At 46.3% G+C, this 22,584-nt stretch overlaps 1 protein-coding gene across 2 annotated transcripts in view; it reads right to left on the bottom strand.

The window, feature by feature from the left end:
• Nucleotides 1–22,584, bottom strand: part of LOC140399127 (multiple epidermal growth factor-like domains protein 9) — a 455,879-nt gene that overhangs the window by 101,859 nt on the left and 331,436 nt on the right. For both annotated transcript variants that reach the window (XM_072488324.1, XM_072488323.1), the window contains exon 4: nt 6,066–6,215. In XM_072488324.1, coding sequence (XP_072344425.1) covers nt 6,066–6,215 — 150 coding nt within the window. The remainder of the gene's footprint in view (nt 1–6,065; nt 6,216–22,584) is intronic.

Raw genomic sequence — 22,584 nt, forward strand, 5'->3', positions numbered from 1 at the left:
TCAAATGATGACCATTGTGGATTGTTGTTAAAAAAACGAGCTGGTTCCCTGATGTCCGTTACAGAAGGAAATCTGACTACATGTGATTTCACACCCACAGCAATTCTCTTAAATGCCCTCCCAGAAAGCCACTTGGTTGAAGGGCAATTAGGGATGTGCAATAAATGCTGGCCCAGCCAGGGATGCCCACAACCCATGAATGAATTTTAAAAAATAATTCACAATGCCCATGTAGTCACACCGACGCCAAGTTTATGGCCCTGTCTAATACATGAAAATTTCTTGAACCTCTTGTTGAGCTGCACCATAACAAATGCCAAGACTGCCCTGGGGCTTATGAACACTGTGGATAGCATGTCCTCTAACATTCCCTTTCTTCATCTGGGGAAATATTCAACGCCTCTCTATTACGATCCCAGACCAGACCCCAACAGTGGCTGGGCTACTGTACCAAAACCCTAATATTTTATTTTAATTTTGTAAGACTGTGAGGAAAGGATCCTTCCATCCAGGAGTGATTGCACAAAGAAATAAGGATATGGGGCGAAATTCTCCAGAAGCGGCGCGATGTCCGCCGACTGGCGCCCCAAATGGCGCAAATCAGTCGGGCATCACGCCGCCCCAAAGGTGCGGAATGCTCCGCATCTTTGGGGGCCGAGCCCCAACCTTAAGGGGCTAGGTCGGCGCTGGATGAATTTCCGCCCCGCCAGCTGGCGGAAAAGGCCTTTGGTGCCCCGCCAGCTGGCGCGGAAATGACATCTCCGGGCGGCGCATGCGCGGGAGCGTCAGCGGCCGCTGACGGCATTCTCGCGCATGCGCACTGGAGGGAGTCTCTTCTGCCTCCGCCATGGTGGAGACCGTGGCGGAGGCGGAAGGGAAAGAGTGCCCCCACGGCACAGGCCCGCTCGCGGATCGGTGGGCCCCGATCGCAGGCCAGGCCACCCTGCGGGCACCCCCCGGGGCCAGATCGCCCCACGCCCCCCCCAGGACCCCAGAGCCCGCCCACGCCGCCTTGTCCCGCCGGTAAGGTAGGTGGTTTAATCTACGCCGGCGGGACAGGCATTTTAGCGGCGGGACTTCAGCCCATCCGGGCCGGAGAATCGCGCGGGGGGGGCCCGCCTACCGGCGCGGCGCGATTCGCACCCCCGCCGAATACCCGGTGCTGGAGACTTCGGCAACCGGCGGGGGCGGGATTCTCCGACCCGGCGGGGGGTCAGAGAATCTCGCCCATGGTATTTTAAAACAGAACTTTATTACTAAAACAGTATGAAAATCTTTAACCTCACACTGGAAAATACTTACAATTACCCCTTTAATAATAATACTCAATATAGTGAATATAATATCCTTAATTGATATCTTTATTCCCACTGAAACAACAAGAAAATAAGCCATCTCAGCTCTCAATCCACCTTAAATAGCAATTGCACAGAGTAATACTTGCTTTACAGAGTTATTCTTTGAGAAAGATATCTCTTGACACTGCTTTACAGAACAGATCAAACTCTGGTCTGAACCCCTGCAAAGGCTCTGGCTGTATATCTTCAAAAGCTGTTTTCAACTGGTTTGTTTCAGCTCCCAGTGGTCCTCAGACAAGTCTGCACTGCTTTCAAGACTGTTAATCTCCTTTTAACTAAAATGCAGAGAGCAAAACCTGACTTGCAGTCCCAGCTTGCATCCAGGACAGAACTGAACTCAAAATGTTTTCTTGAAAAGCCTGATGCCTTAGCTCCACCCAGCAATGGCATCATCATACCAAGCTGAAAACTAATCAACTACCTAGGGAATCCCCTTAATCAAAACAAAACTGCATTAGCCCAAGCTTTTTACAATGGTTCATTGCACCTCTGGCCCCTAAAAGCTTTGTCAACTTTCAAACCAAGATTCTTTTAAACCATGACTTCAGCAGTCAAACACACTCTAACCCAGGCTTTTAACCCTTACTTTACCAAATATTTATCATACAATAGATCTGAAATTCTACATTCATCATCTCTCTGATAGCACAAATTTGCCATATGAGCAATGATGGGGGGTGGGGGGGGGACATCTTTCTTCGTGAACATAATACATTAAATTAGTCTTTTGACAAGGTGCTTATGAAATGAACATCTCTTTGCTTCTTTAGGCTTCTGAACGAATTTGAATTTGACAGTATCATTAATGCTCAATGACACATTCTCAGTATGCGTGTTTGAAATGTAGGGAAGGCAAGACTATCACTACAGTTCAATGAATATGATTCTTTTCTTTGGTCCTTTTGTTTCTTCTGCATGTTCTGTCCATTATTTCGACTTCATCTCATATTTAACATCTTTTATGTGACATTCGTCTCCTGCTCTATTTCCACATTTTCTTTTCTCTTCTGCATCCTTTGTCCTTTTATCCTTCTTATATAATTAGGCCTTGGCACTCATTCAGTTCTGGAATTCTAACAATGTCAATCTCAAATTCCCTAACAGACACATTTAGTAGATAGTCATTTGAACAGAGTTGCTGCAATTTAGAAGCCTTCCACAGTGAAATATTTCAGATAGTCTCCAATCTTTAACACATTGTAAAATGTCTGTGGGAAATTTAGAATACTTTTAGTAGAATATTTAAAAATACAGTAAGAACACAGACCAGATTATGAAACTCCTGCACAATCTGATTTGCATTGCTGCCTTTTCAATAGCATTTGACTGTAGCATAATTCTGGGACCAAACTCGAGAGACAACTTTTTGGTTCGAAATGGTTTGATCATTGATAAATGAACAGGAGGATTTCACCGCTCCCTTTGTGATTCCCAGGAAGGCTGGCTCAAGACTGAGTGCCTCGAAAGAGACTGAGACAAATGGTGACCGGCACATGGTTTCACAAAACACTTGCCAAATTTTAAAATAGTGGCATGTGTGACACGCTCATCATTTGTTGCGTCTATTAGAGATTTTGAGCTTGTATTCAAAATTAGCATTAAAATAATGAAAGTTTGTATTACTACAACTGATGTTAGGGTAACAGAGATGAAGTATTTTATGCTGTGGACGGCACGGTGGCACAGTGATTAGGACTGCTGCCTCATAGCGCCAGAGACCCGGGTTCAATTCCGGCTTTGGTGACTGTCTGTGTGGAGTTCACACGTTCTGCCCATGTCTGCGTGGGTTTCCTCCGAGTGCTCCGGTTTCCTTCCACAGTCCAAAAATGTGCAGATTAGGTGGATTGGCCATGCTAAATTGCCCCTTAGTATCCAGAGATGTGCAGGTTAGGTGACAGGGAAAGGGTGGCATGGACGGGGGAATGGACATGGGGAGGGTGCGCTCTCGGAGGGTTGGTGCAGACCCGATGGGCCGAATGGCCTCCTTCTGCGGTGTAGGAATTCTATAATTCTATAGTTTCTGTCTGCAATGCATTCTGACACTGGATTAGTTTTCTGTATTATGTTACATTTAGGGTTAAATAACAAACATTCACACAGAAGTTGGTTATCTTATTTTCACACAGAACCCGGTGTGACTGGGTCAGAGATGAATCTAAAGTAGGGTCCGGCTCATAATTGAAATGCCAGAATCCTGGGGCGAAATTCTCCCCCAACGGCGCGATGTCCGCCGACTGGCGCCAAAAACGGCGCCAATCAGACAGGCATCGCGCCGGCCCAAAGGTGCGGAATGCTCCGCATCTTTGGGGGCCGAGCCCCAACATTGAGGGGCTAGGCCGGCAGCGGAGGGATTTCCGCCCCACCAGCTGGCGGAAATGGCGTTTGGTGCCCCGCCAGCTGGCGCGGAAATGCGGCGCATGCGCGGGAGCGTCAGCGGCCGCCGACAGTTTCCCGCGCATGCGCAGTGGGGAGAGTCTCTTCCACCTCCGCCATGGTGGAGGCCGTGGCGGAGGCGGAAGGGAAAGAGTGCCCCCACGGCACAGGCCCGCCCGCGGATTGGTGGGCCCCGATCGCGGGCCAGGCCACCGTGGGGACACCCCTCGGGGTCAGAGCGCCCCGCGCCCCCCCCTCAGGACCCCGGAGCCCGCCCACGCCGCCTGGTCCCGCCGGTAAATACCAGGTTTGATTTACGTCGGCGGGACAGGCAATTTCTGGGTGGGACTTCGGCCCATCCGGGCCGGAGAATTGAGCGGGGGGTCCCGCCAACCGGCGCGGCCCGATTCCTGCCCCCGCCCAATCTCCGGTACCAGAGACTTCGGCGGGGACGGGGGCGGGATTCACGGCGGCCAACGGCCATTCTCCGACCCGGCGGGGGGTCGGAGAATGACGCCCTAGATTGCTTTCCTTTAATATATGTTTTTTTTTTTTTGCTGGTCTTTATTAAGTTTGAGATGCATGTTTACACTTTCTTGTAAATTTGGGTAGTCAATTAGAAGCTATCTGGAGATAATATTTTTAAATTTATTCATTTAAGGGATGTGGGCGCCGCTGGTTAGACCAGCATTTATTGCCCATACCTAGTTGCCCTTTAGAAGGTGGTGGTGCGTTGCCTTCTTGGACTGCTGCAGTCCTTCAGGTGTAGGTACACGCATAGTGCTGTTAGGGAGGGAGTTCCAGGATTTTCTCCCAGCGACAGCGAAGGAACGGCGATATATTTCCAAGTCAGGGTGGATAGCTGGGTCAGAGAAACTTGACTGAAATATGCCAACATGACCTACCCGATGAGGTTGTTATTTATTATAGGTTAGCACTGCAGATGTGACTGTTTGTTATTTCCTTTCTTCAAAAGATGGATATTTAAGGCTGCTTCTACTTATCGTTACAGTGTGCTATTGCTTCTGTTGACTCGCCCATTTACTGTGTAACAAATCCCTTTCTTCATTTTTAAACCCGAGCCACAGTGTAAAGAAGTGTTCATTCCACTGCCTACTACTGTTGCTTCACAGCGCCAGGGTCCCAGGTTCGATTCCCCGCTGGGTCACTGTCTGTGCAGAGTCGGCACGTTCTCCCCGTGTCGGCGTGGGTTTCCTCCGGGTGCTCCGGTTTCCACCCACAAGCCCCCCAAAATGTCCTTGTTAGGTAAATTGGACATTCTGAATTCCCCCTCAGTATACCCGAACAGGCGCCAGAGTGTGGCGACTGGGGGCTTTTCACAGCAACTTCATTGCAGTGTTAATGTAAGCCTACTTGTGACAATAATAAATATTATTATTACAACTGAAGGAAAATCATATGAAAAGATCTTTTGAAGAGAGTGGTTGAAATCTAGCTCTGGGGGGGGGGGGGGGGGGGGGGGTTCTTTTGGATGTCTGAATTTGTTACAATAGGTAGGTAAAAGCATTAAAGGTGACATGGAACAAGGGGATATTGAACCGGAGACCAATACTGACAACAACAACAACTTACATTTATGGAGCACCTTTAATGTGACCCCACAACGCCCCCCCCCCCCCCCCCCCCCCCCCACCTGTTCTCCCCTCCGGCCGCAAACATGGGTACGTCCTTGGCATAATCAGTCAAAAATGGGCAACAAGTCAAAGAAGGAGATGCATATTTCCTGCATTACAACAGCGACTACACTTCAAAAGCATTTCACTGATTGTAAAGCACTTTGGCAGTGTCCTGAGATCATGAAATGCACTAAATAAATGCAAGTCTTTCTTTATTCTTCATTAGGATGAATGGGCTAATGATTGGTTAGAGAGGGGAGTTTTAACAAGAGGAGAGAGGCAATGGGACATTGTGAAGAAATTCCAGAGAGCTTGGGACTCGGATGTCTGAATGCATTGCTGGCAATGGCAGTGCAAAGAGAGGGATGTACACAAAGCTGCAATTGAGAGTGATGAACTCAAGAACACAACAGCCCACTCCAAAGCAATTTAGACCATTGCGGAAAGCTGGACTTGCTTGTTTCAGGATCTTAGCCTCATAGAGGAACAGATCCCATAAAACTCTGACAGAAATAATGGCTAAGTAACCACACAAGGAGTTTTCATCTTGGTGCCAGAGTAAGATTAACAAGCACTGAGACAAAAATTAAACATCACAAACTTCCACAGAAACACAAGAGTTCTCAGTTTACTCCCTGTAACTTCAAGTCTGCTTGCTTCCATTGTTGCAATGACTAAAGAGACAATGTTATGTTACCTATATGACAGCTTCCACTGGATGTCACTACTGAGCAAGGGCAAGGCTCACATCCAGCTGTATGGTTGGCTCCAGGCTTCCTGTAGAAAGTATCCTTGCACTTCTCACAATAACGTCCTTTTCTATTTCCAGTACAGTTTAAACAGATGCCTAAAAAAAAAAGCAGACAGCAAACACAAATTAATAACAGCTTCATTTGCCTAATTTAAAGGGCGAGAAAAAAATTTAAATAACAATGCACAACTCACATATATCCACATGACCTGATTAGTCTGTAATTCAATAAAGCCTAACTTTAGATCACTTTTGTTCCAGGTAATCAATTAACCATTGAGCTATGATCAAAAGCAGTCAACAATGCTCTGTGATTAAACCCAGCAGTGGCAGCAGCTGACTTGACTGCACATACGTCATTAATTCTAACCAATATCTCTGACGAATGTTCACGTTCCAACATCCACGACAAATGTTCTTCTTGGTCCATGTTTATTTCTGCCATAACTTGAATGGCGAAATGCACATTTTGCAATACTTTCTCCCACAGCAGTAGCACCGAGTCTGAGTCGGAGAATGACGCCCCAGAAGTGGGACATAGGCTGTACCGTTAAAGAGTGAGATACAGGAGGCACATGTTAACCAATCAAAGCAGAAGTGTCCTTTTGGTAAAAATCATATGCAACAGGTCATATAATCTCTGCTTTCCTTTCTTGTGTTGCCAGAGACCAGCAGCTATAAATTTGACTTATGCACACGATATCACATTAATTCCATCACAGTTATCACAGTTTACACTTCTGTGGTTGTATCTAAAGTCCTCCCCAAGTACACAGCAGCAGCCTATTTCCAAATGAATTCCAAATGAGTGGTTAGCATTGTTGCTTCACAGCTCCAGGGTTCCCGGTTCGATACCCGGCTTGGGTCACTGTCTGTGTGGAGTCTGCATGTTCTCCCCTTGTCTGCGTGGGTTTCCTCCGGGTGCTCCGGTTTCCTCCCACAGTCCAAAGGTGTGCCGGTTAGGTGGATTGGCCTTGCTAAATTGTCCTTAGTGTCCAAAAAAGTTAGGTGGGGTTACTGGGTCACGGGGATAGGGTGGCGATGTGGGCTTCAGTGGAGTGTTCCTTACAACAGCCGGTGCTGACCCGATGGGCCGAGTGGCCTTCTTCTGCACTGTAAATTCTATGATTCTATGAATGAGGCTGTGTCATCTTAATTTTGTATCTTTGCAGCCAAGATGGTCATTTGTAAACTGCGTGTGATAGATCAGGCACTCCTTGTTGGTATTATCCTTGGGCACAAGCCAATATATATTTTCCAATAATTTTGACAAAATTTAAATAACAATTCCCTGAGACCCCAGGAACTGCAGCAGTTCAAGAAGGCAGCTCATCACCACCTTCTCAAGGACAATTTGGGATTGTGGGCTAGCCAGCAAAGCCCACCTCCCGTAAAAAAAATGAATTAAACGAAATATTGTTGTAAAATCTCATCTGGTTCACTAATGTCCTTTAGGAAAGCAAATCTGCCGTCCTTACCCGGTCTGGCCTACATGTGACTCCAGACCAACTGTAACGTGGTTGACTCTTAACTGCCCTCTGGAATGGCCTTTAATCCACCCAGTTCAAGGGCAATTGGAGATGGGCAACAATTGTTGGTCTTGTAAGTGACACCTTTATCCGATGAAAGAATAAAAGATTAATCTCAGCACTGACATTAAAGATGAGGGTGTGGATTCTCAGTTTGGGAGACCATGTTCTCCCGCCGGAGCTGAATCGATTCTGCTTTGCACTGGTGCTAGGAGAGGTGTCCAGAAGCGATTCACTCTCCCCAGCCATGCAAATGTATGTATGTTAGGGAGCGCAGGAATTCTGTCCCGAATCGCGCTATCACGCCGCCATTTTGAGTGGGTGGCCCGATAGCGAGATCCAGTGGCTGGCCCCTCCCCCACAACACAAATCCTGCACCCTCTTCCCCCCATTGCTGGAAAGTAGGGCATCCTCCCACCCCTCACCACGGGAATTGCTTGGTCACCTCTCCCCCCCCCCCCCCCCCACCCACAGCACGGATGCACGAGGGTGACCGGAGAACCTCCGATATGAGAGACGCAACGTGTGAACCTAATCGCAATCTAGGAGTTAAGGGCTTTCAGTTCCTCATGTTCTCAGCAGAAAGCACTTAACTGATTTTGATGTGGTCAGGATCTGTCAATCATAGCTAGATGCTTATAAAAGTTGCAGTTAATTTCACAGCAGGGTACTTGAGATGCATTCAAGTGTGAAGGAAAATGAAAATAAACAATACAGACATCTGGCTGTCTGGAAGCTTTTACTCTGGCAATTGCAGCCTACTAAAAGCTGAAAGTGAATAGAAGCCTTGCAGATGAAAGGATCTGAAGGGGTTTAAAGCCTTGTGACGCGTTTTGACTTTATAACAGGTGTTACCCTCTGAAAATCTGCCCGAGGCAGCACGTGTAAAGGGAAGGTAAGAGAAAAAGATGTGATTTTTCACTGTTTCTGCCTGGACAGCTCTTTACCTTCCAGGCAGGGGCGACTGTTGAGGGGGTTTCTGATATGGGGGGCGGGTCTCTGAGAGGGAGGTCTCTGAAATCGGGGTCTGGTGTGGAGATGTGATGGGGCTCTCTGATGGCGCTCTCCGATGGGGGTCTCTGATTGGGGGTCTAATGGGGGGTCTAATGGGGAGGGCTGGGGGATGGAATGAGCAGGATTTGGATTGTGAGCAGGAGGAATCCTCCAATGGACTTTGGTGGCACTTACCTCAAATACTTACCACATTGACAATGTGAGGTTCACTGCATTAGGGCCATGCACTCCAAATACTTACACCAATCCACGCGCACGTGAATCCTGACCCTGAGGACTGGAGCATCACAGGGGTGTGGAGAATCTGTCCAGCCCGTTAATAGGATGCAAATGGGACTTTTGATCCATTTGCATCCTCCCATTGACACGGGGAGCAAATCTCAATGCCGCTGCCAGCGGGGGACCGGAGCATCGGAATGGCGGTGATGCCCCCCCCCCCCCACGATACAAGATTCTCCGCTGCATCGGGATCTCCACCACGCCCCCCCCCCACCACCACCCTCCTGAGATTATGGTTCAGTTTATTCGAGGAACATGATTCATCATTTAGGCATAATTATGTACATTTCTGTTCTCTCCATATTTATTGTTCTATGCAGTAACTTCATCTTTAAAATAATGTCTGGAGATATCATATGAAAGGGTATGGGCCAAAGAAGTTGAAAGTGTCTGTCAGTACAGAAAACATTGTGAAGGAACCATTCTTAAGCAACTTTCTCTTAAAGAGATAGATAAAAATAGTGACAGGCTCTGAGTGTGGGGTTCCACAGGGAAGCGTGCTATACATAAACCTCTGATTGCCTGTGTTGTTGAAGCTCCTTATTATCGGACTGTGCCACCAAAATAGTAGCTGGCACTAAACTGTGCCATGGGCCGAACCCAACATTTGTGGCGCAGCCCAAAATGGCCTGAGCTGACCTTAATATTATATGGGCAGGAGGTGGGTCTATTGGGTGCATGGCCTGCAGATAACTGTGTCGCAATCCAGCATTTATGTGGCCAGTTGGAGTGTGCATGCTGGAGCTCACAATGTTGGGAGAAAAAGGGTTCGACTGTCCTTCTAAATTCCCACAACCATGCAGAAAGTTATTATTGTTCTTCAGGCTTTGAATTCAGAGGACTTGAATCTTAGATCGCCCAAATGTAAAATGTCACAAAGCTTATACCAAATTGATCTAATTGTGAGTATATAACTGCCCGATTGGACCCTAATCCAGACTGGGAACACGGTAGCTTCTGTTACCTGGAATTATTAACATCATTTGTAGCAAAACACCAAAAAGGTTAAAATATGGCACAATGCACACCCCTCCCTTATATTAATAGTTCATTAATGCATAACTGAAACTTTGGGTTTCTTACATTCCCAAAAGATCAAATGATAAGCATTTATATTTAAAATGAATGAGCTTTGAGCTATGTAAAACTATATACAGATTTATTATGGGGTGATCGAATTTGAATAATTCCAGATTAATGCATTTTTAGTAGCAGGTTCGCTAACCCCAAAGACGGACTCTACGTTGGTTGCGTACACGAACCGAGGGCCCAGAAAGCAAGAATTGTGTTTTCTTCTTATCTTGTTATCTTGCCAACAATAATCTCTCCAAATGCCAGCAAACCTGACCTTGACACATCAGTCAGTTTATGATTTTAATTAAGCTCTTAAACTGTTTCCTTATTGATTGATGCAGTAACAGGCTGAAGTGAAGCAGCATGGACAATGTAGAACTCGCATTGTCACATGGTGTTTTGTTTATTCTGATGGATTCCAAAGTGCTGAAGTTAAATAGTTGGAGCATGTGTCGGCTGACCACAAGGAATGGAGGATTCCCGTTCCAATTGTGGGACTTTGGGGAAAAAAATAAACCTCTGTATCGAGAGATATTTATTCTTGGAGCAGGATGTCTTAAAATGGAAATATACTTCCCAGAATGGCTTTGGACCTTTTGCAATTTGACATATAGATGAGATATATTAGACCTAGAACGGTTAATGACACTGTGTTCATCGGGACTGGGCTGTAAACAAAACAGGGCTGATTGCAGCATTTGAAACATCTGCTTGCAGACAGCACAACTCACCCCGCCAGAATTCATTCTCGTTAGCATATTCAATATAAAGAGGAGATGAAGTCAAATGCATTATGTAACTTTTCTCTTTCAGAAAGATGCAAGTTATTTTTTGCATTGCACCAGATTGAAAATTGCCACTAATTATTTTCACTTTTCACTTGACCTCTTTTAAAACAGTGAAACTCGTTTCTGTTTGCTTCAAAGTCCTTCTTCACTGAAAATAAAGCTCTGGTGATTTAGTGAGTGTTGAATTTATCCACCCAGACTGGTGCATCCGTCTTAATATCCGCACCCCACATTAGCTTTAGTTTTTGTTCAAGATCATCCGGTTTGACATAGTCCAGAAATTACCCAGAGAAGAAAACAAAATCACTGGTCGTTTACCCTGTATCATCGAGTGTTTGGCTCTATTCCAGCGTCACTGTGCAGTACATTAGCTGAACTGGACTCTGTTGTTAAAATCATTACAATCCTGAAAATCATCATGATAATTGATTATAATGTGTCGCCTTAAACCCATTTCCCTCTTTTCTGCACCTTCCCATACAACAACCAGTGCACCTTCCCATACAACAACCAGTGCACCTTCCCATACAACAACCAGGGTCCCTTCCCATACAACAACCAGTGCACCTTCCCGTACAACAACCAGTGCCGCTTCCCATACAACAACCAGTGCACCTTCCCATACAACAACCAGTGCCCCTTCCCATACAACAACCAGTGCACCTTCCCATACAACAACCAGTGCACCTTCCCATACAACAACCAGTGCACCTTCCCACACAACAACCAGTGCACCTTCCCATACAACAACCAGTGCACCTTCCCATACAACAACCAGTGCACCTTCCCATACAACAACCAGTGCACCTTCCCATACAACCAGTGCACCTTCCCACACAACAACCAGTGCACCTTCCCATACAACAACCAGTGCACCTTCCCATACAACAACCAGTGCACCTTCCCATACAACAACCAGTGCACCTTCCCATACAACAACCAGTGCACCTTCCCACACAACAACCAGTGCACCTTCCCATACAACAACCAGTGCACCTTCCCATACAACAACCAGTGCACCTTCCCATACAACAACCAGTGCACCTTCCCATACAACAACCAGTGCACCTTCCCATACAACAACCAGTGCACCTTCCCATACAACAACCAGTGCACCTTCCCATACAACAACCAGTGCACCTTCCCATACAACAACCAGTGCACCTTCCCATACAACAACCAGTGCACCTTCCCATACAACAACCAGTGCACCTTCCCATACAACAACCAGTGCCGCTTCCCATACAACAACCAGTGCACCTTCCCATACAACAACCAGTGCACCTTCCCATACAACAACCAGTGCACCTTCCCATACAACAACCAGTGCACCTTCCCACACAACACCCAGTGCACCTTCCCACACAACAACCAGTGCACCTTCCCATACAACAACCAGTGCCGCTTCCCATACAACAACCAGTGCACCTTCCCATACAACAACCAGTGCACCTTCCCATACAACAACCAGTGCACCTTCCCATACAACAACCAGTGCACCTTCCCATACAACAACCAGTGCACCTTCCCATACAACAACCAGTGCACCTTCCCATACAACAACCAGTGCACCTTCCCACACAACAACCAGTGCCGCTTCCCATACAACAACCAGTGCACCTTCCCATACAACAACCAGTGCCGCTTCCCATACAACAACCAGTGCACCTTCCCATACAACAACCAGTGCACCTTCCCACACAACACCCAGTGCACCTTCCCACACAACAACCAGTGCACCTTCCCATACAACAACCAGTGCCGCTTCCCATACAACAACCAGTGCACCTTCCCATACAACAACCAGTGCACCTTCCCATACAACAACCAGTGTGAGAAGTTTATGGAATTCTTTATTACCAAGGCAAGGATTTTCCAGCCCTGCCATGGCGGGGCCCGCTAGGGAGGATTCGGTGACCCAGCCAAAAGTCCACAGACTTTCAGCAGGACTGGATAATCCTGGTGGCGGACGGAAAATCCCACCTCAAGATTAAAACCATTCAATCAACTCCCTCTCTTCCAATAGCCTCTGGGCCAAACGTACTCAAAGATAACCTCCTTCTGAAGCCCTGACCTAGCATATTTCTCTACTTTCTCTCCTACTGTAACTCATGTCCTCTCTTTGTTCTGCTCCCTCGATACTCTTCCGATGTTAAATATTGGGAAGGCCAAAGTCATTGGGTCTGGCTCAAACTCCTTTCTCTAACCAAAGACTCCAAAGCTCTCCCTAGCAACTAACTGAAGCTGAGCCAGACTGTTCATTAGCTTGATGTCACAGTAGCACAGTGGTTAGCACTCCCAGTGTCTGCGTTGGTTTCCGCCGGGTGCTCCGGTTTCCTCCCACAAGTCCCAAAAGTCGGGCTTGTTTGGGGAATTGGACATTTTGAATTCTCCCTCAGTGTACCTGAAAAGGTGCCTGAGTGTGACAACTAGGAGATTTTCACAATAACTTCATTGCAATATTAATGTAAACCTACTTATGCCACTAATAAAGATTATTATTATACCTGACCTTGTGGTATTATCATAAATGTAAGAACTGCAAGGGTTAACGAAATGTCTAGATCAGCCACTAGATGGAACGACAGTTACAAGTATATAAGACATTGATGCTGAGCCTTGTGGGAAAGAGAAGTGAAGGAGTTAGCTACAGACGGAAGTAAATATAGTGTGAGTAAGAGCAGATCATAGTTTATTATCGTGTAGAGATTAGTTGTAGATTATGTTAATTATCAACTGTGTATTATTTAGGAGTATGTGTCGACTCCAAGTTAGTAGTGTTAATAAATTTATGGCTTTGTTCAAGTTAAAGTTATTTGTGGTCTTTGTGAACACTACGCCAACCATCCTGAATTTAGCAACATAAAGAACACCACAAACCTCACAATGAATTTCCAACCACATGAAAGCATCTCAGACTGCTTATTCTCACCTCCTGTAACATCATCCAACTCCTCCCCGCCTCCCCTCCCCCCCAACAACCCCGCCTCAGCTAGCACTCGTGCAGATTTCCATGAGAGCAATGTTAAACATGCCATATGAATGCAGGTTGTTGTTGTGTACTCAACTCAAACATGTATTGATGTGGGTATATAATACAAAATAGACATCATGGGCGGTATTCTCCGACCCCCCGCCGGGTCGGAGAATCGCCGGGGGGCGGTGTGAATCCCGCCACCGCCGGCCGCTGAATTCTCCGGCACTGAAAATTCAGTGGGGGCGGGAATCGCGCCGCGCCGGTCGGCGGGCCCCCCCCCCTCCCGCCCCGGCGATTCTCCGGCCCGCGATGGGCCGAAGCCCCGCTGCTGTCATGCCAGTCCCGCCGGCGTGAATCAAACCACCTCCCTTCCCGGCGGGACTGGCGGCGCAGGCGGGCTCCAGGGTCCTGGGGGGGGCACGGGGCGGTCTGGCCCCGGGGGGTGCCCCCACAGTGGTCTGGCCCACGATCGGGGCCCACCGATCCACAGGCGGGCCTGTGCCGTGGGGGCACTCTTTTCCTTCCGCCTCGGCCATTGCCTCCGCGATGGCCGATGCGGAAGTGACCCCACCCTGCGCATGTGCGGGGATGACATCATCAGCCGCCGACGCTCCCGCACATGCGCAGCCTTCCACCGATCGGCGAGGACCCTTCGGGCCCAGCTGGCGTGGCGCCAAAGGCCTTTCCCGCCAGCCGGCAGCGCGCCAACCACTCCGGCGCGGGCCTAGCCCCTCAAGGTGAGGTCTTGGCCCCTAAAGGTGTGGATTCTCCGCACCTTTTGGGGCGGTCCAAAGCCGGTGTGGTTCCCGTCACTCCATCCCGCCAGGACCCCCCCCGCCCCGCCGGGTAGAGGAGAATCCCGGCCAAGATTCTAATTTTGCAATGTGATATTATGGACCCTATTCTTTCATTGCTCTTCAATCAGATTATAGAAAATGCAACATGAAGTGATAACGGTTTGCAAACTAGGAACCTTATAATGGTAGCAGTATGGCTGAGGATCTTATCAATGTGGTTTGATTACACCGTGATTCAAGTAATGCCAATACGTAAAACCTTAAGTAATCTAATATCACGCGGCGTCAGAAACCAGGAGGTTTGCAGCACTGTGAAGGCAGACCATAATTATAGTACAGAAAAACAGCTATCGATCGCACTGAGATGCCAGAACAGTCTCCGGCTTTTAAAACAAACGTCGCCATAAAAATTAACAGAAGTAATGCTTCTGTTACACTAATGAGCAGGGATCACAAAATTGTACAGCCGAGTACAATAATCTGCACTTAATTTCACTTGGCCCCGACAATCCACCTATCCAGTGAAAGGCCAGCACTCCTGTGGGGCAGCTTCCACCTGACACATAATATATTTGTACATGGTTTCTTTCTTCCTACAACCTGCTGTAAATTATGTTGTGGAAAGTCTGGCTTAATGAGCAGGATCACAAAAAGCCCTGCTGTGAACATGATTTAACATTCGCCAGACTCCGAGTCCGTCTGGAGAGCATCATGGAGTCCCGAAACTCGTCAAAAGAGAATTAGAGCATTCCTTATGGGATAGAGATTCTGCCGTGGCCGCTGTTGCTGTACACTAATCTCCAACATCCAGGCAGCTGTTGGTTAAACTTCCAACCTTTGCTTTCTTGTATTTGAAAACTCCAATTACATGACATTCTTGGCTGTTGGCTGCTGTTTCTTTGGTCAATTGGCCAGCACAATCTTGCCTGGTGTGTAAATCATACCATCCAGGGGATGCTTACAGCTAAAACTCACAGAAGGATGAACTTATCTTTTGAGCATTACATTAAGTCAAAGCCTTACAACTAATCCTTAGCCTTTTTTCTGTGCCAGATGCATATCCCCAAACACCAAAACATTAATGTAGATGTATGTACTGTAGCCATCTGGGATGGCCACTTACAACCAAGAACAGGGAAGGTCGCAAAGCATAGTGGGAAAAATGGACAATGCGAGATTCAGGCAGGCTCAGAGCCTGAATGTATATTTGCGAGTGAGAAATCCAGACGGTATCGAAACCCCCAACCAATTAACATTTTGATGGCCCATCTCCGCCAGACAAAGGACTGATACTTGAGTGACCGATACAATCCCAGACATTTCGGCGCCACTCCCTGTACTCGGGAAGCGTAAACAACAGGGTCAATGACTGCTTAGGGCACGTCCAGCCATCAAGGCACCCGCCCCTTTATTGGTTCGAATCGAACACAGTGATCAGAAATTACCCAATCAGTGGGGTCCAAACTGAAGGACCGCCCAAAAGAACGCGAAAACCCCCAAGGATAAAAAGAGAGACCACCATGTGTTCGGCCTCTCTTGGACCTGGCGCCCCGGTTAGACCATCTCCAATTGCAGCGCCACCAGAAGCAAGTTCAAGTTCAACGCCCGCTACCAGATGGATGAGCCGAGCTGAGCAGCAGTTACTTCTCCAGACCCGATAGATCCAGAATCGAACAACGGCCACTGTTCCTCTGACCTAAGCCGGGTGCCTGAAGTTAAGTACAGGTTGTCATAGTTGATAGGTATAGTTTAACTAGTAGTGTTTATGTTGCATGATCCATTGTGTGTGTAAATAAAGTATCCTTGATCTTGAACTAACTAACTGGTGTTTGGCTCTTTGATCGATATCTGGTTGAACTTTGTGGTGGTATCATTGATACCTGGCGACTCTGAGCAATATATTATCGATATCCAAAGAAAGGAGGGAAACCTCACTGACTGCCATATTTACAGTAGGTAAAAAAGGCAACAGTACAATGAATGTTTCGATTTGGTTACAAGATTGCTGAGAAAGTAACCACATGGTACTTACAATCTGTACCACCAACTTTCCATACTTCTGTAAATAAACCTCAATGTTTCATCAGTTGAACCTTTAAATGTGTATTGTCAGAGGTTGTCTGTTCTATTCACTCTTTATCATTTGAAATTTTACCACCAGTCAAGAGCTCAACTTTATCCACTTGACAGCGATATAAATGAGAAGTTGCCTGGTCATGTTGCACTACTCAGTACAGTACAGCCAAAGCATGAAAATAGTCTCACTGCTGTGCAATATATTACAGAGCAACAATGTAAAATGTACTGGCCTGAGGGTGTAGTCATAGAATTTACAGTGCAGAAGGAGGTCATTCGACCCATCGAGTCTGCACTGGCCCCTGGAAAGAGAACCCTACCTTAGCCCACACCTCCACCCCATCCCCATAACCCCACCTAACCTTTTTGGACACTAAGGGCAATTTAGCGTGGCCAATCCACCTAACCTGCACATCTTTGGACTTTGGGAGGAAACCTGAGCACCCGGAGGAAACCCACACAGACACGGGGAGAATGTGCAGACTGCGCACAGACAGTGACCCAAGCTGGGAATCGAACCTGGGACTCTGGAGCTGTGTAGCAACAGTGCTAACCACTGTGCTATCGTGCCGCCTGTGTGCAAGGATAGTGAGCAATCCTTAATCAGGAGCTTCAAATTGTAATGCTGACAGCACCTCACGCTGATCTTTAGTAAGAAAGGATCTTCACCATTTGTTTTTGGGTGTTTCACTTTCTAATGAAGACTAAAAGTAAGGTCTAAGGAACTACTTGCACGATTTTCAAAAGGTTTATTTGTGTCATATCCTGCAGGGATTTTGCACTCTGGTTGGTGTGGGACCAGCTGCTACAGGTGGATTCACACTTACCATCTGTGAGGAATGTGAGAAGTTAACAAGATTAACAGTGATTTTGAGATGAAAATAAAATAACAGTTGAGTAACAAGATTTAACGGACTTAACATTGAGTTCAACAAATTCAGACTATGAACTCTCTCCTCCACCTTCACCCCATTTTTAGTTCTATCAATTTATTTTCATTTCTTCCATTGATCTGTTTTCCCCTCACCATTATTCCCCCTCCCCCATCTCACTTGGACCAACTATTCCTACTTTGCCCTTTGACACACTGCTCACCTTTGTTCGGCCACTCACACATTCTAATCTCTTTATGTGCCACTATTAGCACCCTTCGTAGCCTTAATCACCCCCATTTACATTAATTTTGTCTTCTGTCCTTGACATCTTTGTCATACCGCTCCACACCCCCCCCCCTCACTACAACATAAATCATTTTAGGAAGGATGTGGAAGCTTTGGAAAAGGTGCAAAGAAGATTTACCAGGATGTTGCCTGGAATGGAGAGTAGGTCTTACGAGGAAAGGTTGAGGGTGCTAGGCCTTTTCTCATTAGAACGGAGAAGGATGAGGGGTGACTTGATAGAGGTTTATAAGATGATCAGGGGAATAGATAGAGTAGACAGTCAGAGATTTTTTTCCCCGGGTGGAACAAACCATTACAAGGGGACATAAATTTAAGGTGAAAGGTGGAAGATATAGGAGGGATGTCAGAGGTAGGTTCTTTACCCAGAGAGTTGTGGGGGCATGGAACGCACTGCCTGTGGAAGTAGTTGAGTCGGAAACATTGGGGACCTTCAAACAGCTATTGGATAGGTACATGGATTACGGTAAAGTGATATAGTGTAGATTTATTTGTTCTTAAGGGCAGCAGGGTAGCATTGTGGATAGCACAATTGCTTCACAGCTCCAGGGTCCCAGGTTCGATTCCGGCTTGGGTCACTGTCTGTGTGGAGTCTGCACGTCCTCCCCGTGTCTGCGTGGGTTTCCTCCGGGTGCTCCGGTTTCCTCCAACGGTCCAAAGATGTGCAGGTTAGGTGGATTGGCCATGATAAATTGCCCTTAATGTCCAAAATTGCCCTTGGTGTTGGGTGGAGGCGTTGAGTTTGGGTAGGGTGCTCTTTCCGGGAGCCGGTGCAGACTCGGGGGGCCGAGTGGCCTCCTTCTGCACTGTAAATTCAATGATAATCTATGATTAATCTAGGACAAAGGTCGGCACAACATCGTGGGCCGAAGGGCCTGTTCTGTGCTATATTTTCTATGTTCTATTTCCAGTTCTCTCTAGCTTTGGCAAAGAGCCATCCAGACTCAAAATGTTAGTTCCCTTTTCCCTCCACAGATTCTGTCAGACCTTCTAAGATTAGCAGACATCTAGAGGAATAATAAGATGCAATTTGCCCAGTAACAAGAATAGCAGGAGCCTAGATACATCGAGGTGTGAATGGCCATATCTGAAACACTGTTTGCCAGAGATCAGTGGGGCTCTACAAATTATAACTTCTAACAGCAAGGAATTTGAGAGAGATAGACAGCAGAATTCACAGAGGGGACTGTCAAAGAGACTGAACAATATAACTGCTGACACCCTCATTGGGAAGCAGGCTAAGTTTTCCATCCAACAGTCAGACAGGCCAGTTCCATCTGTTATCCGAGCCACAGAGGCCTGTTCCATCTAACATTTAGAGCCATGGTAGGTTGCCGATATTCTCCTCTAAAAGATGCAGTTTTCTATCTTTGTTGAACCAGGAAGAGACATTTTCTCAGACTTCCCTAAGTGGTATTGTGTGGTAGCTATTAACTAGATTTGACATATAGAGTTACTACAAATTGGATGTCGCTTGGGAAAAGGGGTGTCTCAGTGAGTTCAGGGAACATAGATATATTTCTAAAACAAGCGGTGTAAGGGTCCTTTCTGTTTATTCCCTATTTCCTCTTTCTTTCATTTTTGACGTTACATTTTTGATCCATGGATGATTATTACAAATGTCATTTTAAGGCAAGAAGCCTGTATCTTTAATTCAAGCAGGAGGAATCCAGAAGGTTTTGCTGGTTGAACCAGAAGCTGTAAATTAGTCAGCATCAGTGACAGAGACATGGATTGGGGCTTGGTTTGATTGATTGGCTGGTGGCCAATGAATTGGCCCAAAAAGCTGTACTCTGCCTGGTAACAGGTGGTGATTTTAGCCTATTCCACTGGGATGATTTTCTGAGCTCTATGGTTTGAATTTGGTTTCAGTTTTGATTCTGGCAGCAAGAAGGAGACAAAATCCATCCAGAAAGATCCAGCTAACTCTCTCCAGAAAGCCTCTGGGTGCTGTTCTCCTCGACCACAGAGGCCTGAAGACAAATCATGAACCGAAAGCAGAATTTGATGTGAATCAGTCTACAGGAAAATCATAACAGGCTGTAGACAAAGACAAGGATCTACCTTTTCCCCAGAGAGACTGTGGGTGTTTATTTCTGAAACCACAGATATCTTAATGAATCCACATTAAAAGCCTTGAACTGAAGACTGAGACGGAAGCAAAGCTGCTAACAAACCACCATCTGAAGTAAAGACTCTTATCTTTTGACTTTAATCCTTATCGTTTCTTCACTCCTTTCCCCTTCTGTGATTGCCTGTCTTTTGTGTGTGGATAGAGTGTGTAAGTTAAAGTAGGAGTCAGGAGTTAAATGGTAGTTAACCAGTTGTATTTACTGCATATCTTATTATCGTTTTTGTTGCAAATAAACAGTAATTGTGTTTAAACCTACAAACCTGGTGACTGTAATTATTGGGCAGCCAAGGGTCACAGACTTCTGGTATTTTTATAAGAATTATTGGTTAATTCACTGGTGTTGTGATTCCAGTGCACCGGGGGGGGGGGGGGGGGGGGGGGGGGGGAGGGGGGGGTGCTGGAATTGACTGCGCAGTTGCCTAAGGTGCCGTAACTTCAGATCAAACGGTGTGTTTTGTTATCCATATACTTCAGTGTCATTGCACATATTCGTCTTTTATCGTGTGTTTTTTCTTTTCTTTTACTTTAATTCATATTCTTTATTAATCGTTTACAGGATGACTAGACTGGTTCCTCACTGGGTTGTACTTGGTTCCTCACAGTATTCCAAACAAAATTACACCACGAAGAACCAGTGTTTCAAGTTATCCTTCGGGGTCTTGAGACACCCACACAGGTAACATCAGCGAAGTTCTTCACAGTAGACTTAGGATTCAGATTATAGGCCCCACTGCTCAGTTATACAACTACTTTCAGAATGATGTACATAGAAAGCTGCAAGTTCCATTATTTCCTCATGTATTGACCTTGTCATTGGATAAACTCTCAAATAAAAGGTTGAAGTGAAAATATCAATGGGTCGCTGTGTGTTTCAACAGCAATATCAGGACTTCAGAGAGAGGAAGTACACAAAAGCCACTGAATCCACCCAAAATATTAAATAACAGGTAACATTTTAATGTTGCAGATGACCTAGAATTATTTATTTTAAAATATTTTTTAAAGTTTGATAAATTTGGCCTAAAACATTGACCCAGATTACGAGGTCAGCAGTGAAGGACTAAAACTCACTGTTTATGACACTGAAAGCTGCCCACAGATTTTCTCCATTTTGACGAATCGCTTCCTATCACCAGGTATCTAATCTAGCGCAATGCTCACTACAGCAGATCTGTCGAGTAGATGAGCAGGGCAAGAAACACGGTGAATCTTCAACACAGAGGAATTCTTACTGAGCCACACAGAGTTTATACCAAGTACAAAGAAATCAATGTAAAATTATGTACAAAAGAACTAAAATAAAGATGGGGATCATAAAAGAGAGAAAAGAGAAAAATAAAAAGGGAAAAATTGATTTTTACTTGAAGAAATGAGATTTCACACTATTAAAATTTCAATGCCAGAGAGGTTATATGCCAGCAATTATGACCTATCGCATCATTGAAAATGGAGTTACATCTGAATGCGCCAGCTCTAATATTTTTTGCTGTGTTTAGTGGGTATCTACTGCGTAAGTATTGCAACTTCATGTCAGTGCATATGGTTCAATGCTGATGAAACTGTGAGAGCATAACCTATAGAGGAACAGTGTAACTCTGGCAGCAACTTCTGGGTGTCTGTATTCAATTATGCATACCGTGGAATTTGCTGTCCAACTTACTCCATAATAACAGTCAGTGCTGACAAGATCGCCATTGCAATTCATGGAAAATCTGGGCCAAAGACCTACACGACAGAAAGAGCTCTTTCAGCCCAATTGGTCTATGCTGCTGTTTCTACTCCACATAGGCCTCCTTCCACTCCTCTTTAACTCTTTCTTTTATTTTTATATTTAGAGTACCCAATTATTTTTTTTTCTAATTCAGGGGCAATTTAGCGTGGACAATCCAACTACCCTGCAGATCTTTGAGTTGTGGGGGTGAGACCCACGCAGACACGGGGAGAATGTGCAAACTTCACACGGACAGTGACCTAGGGCTGGGATCGAACCCGGGTCCTCAGTACTGTAGGCAGCAGTGACAACCACTATGCCACCCTTCCTCCTTAAGTCTTTCAACATAACCTTCTATTTCTTTCTCCCTCATGTTTATAAAGCTTCCCTTTTTAAAAAATATTTTTTATTAAAGATTTTCCAATTTTATAATACGTTTTACAACAAAATCCAGAATTACCACAGCAGATGATACACAAAAACCAACATAACAAAGACGCTGGCTAATCATGCCCACCCCATCCACCAAGTTAAAAGAAGACAACCGAAAAAACAAACAAATAAACTAAACCACAAACCACTGCCACCCGGATGGGCCGAAGTCCCGCCGATAAATTGCCTGTCCCGCCGGCGTAAATTAAACCACCTATTTACCAGCGGGACAAGGCGGCGTGGGCGGGCTCCGGGGTCCTGGGGGGGGCGTGGGGCGATCTGACCCGTGGCCTGGCCCGCGATTGGGGCCCACCGATCCGCGGGCGGGCCTGTGCCGTGGGGGCACTCTTTCCCTTCCGCCTCCGCCACGGTCTCCACCATGGCGGAGGCGGAAGAGACTCCCTCCACTGCGCATGTGCGGGAAACCTTCAGCGGCCGCTGACGCTCCCGCGCATGCGCCGCCCCGACATGTCATT

This window comes from Scyliorhinus torazame, chromosome 22, assembly GCF_047496885.1.
Source record: "Scyliorhinus torazame isolate Kashiwa2021f chromosome 22, sScyTor2.1, whole genome shotgun sequence".
NCBI lineage: Eukaryota > Metazoa > Chordata > Chondrichthyes > Carcharhiniformes > Scyliorhinidae > Scyliorhinus > Scyliorhinus torazame.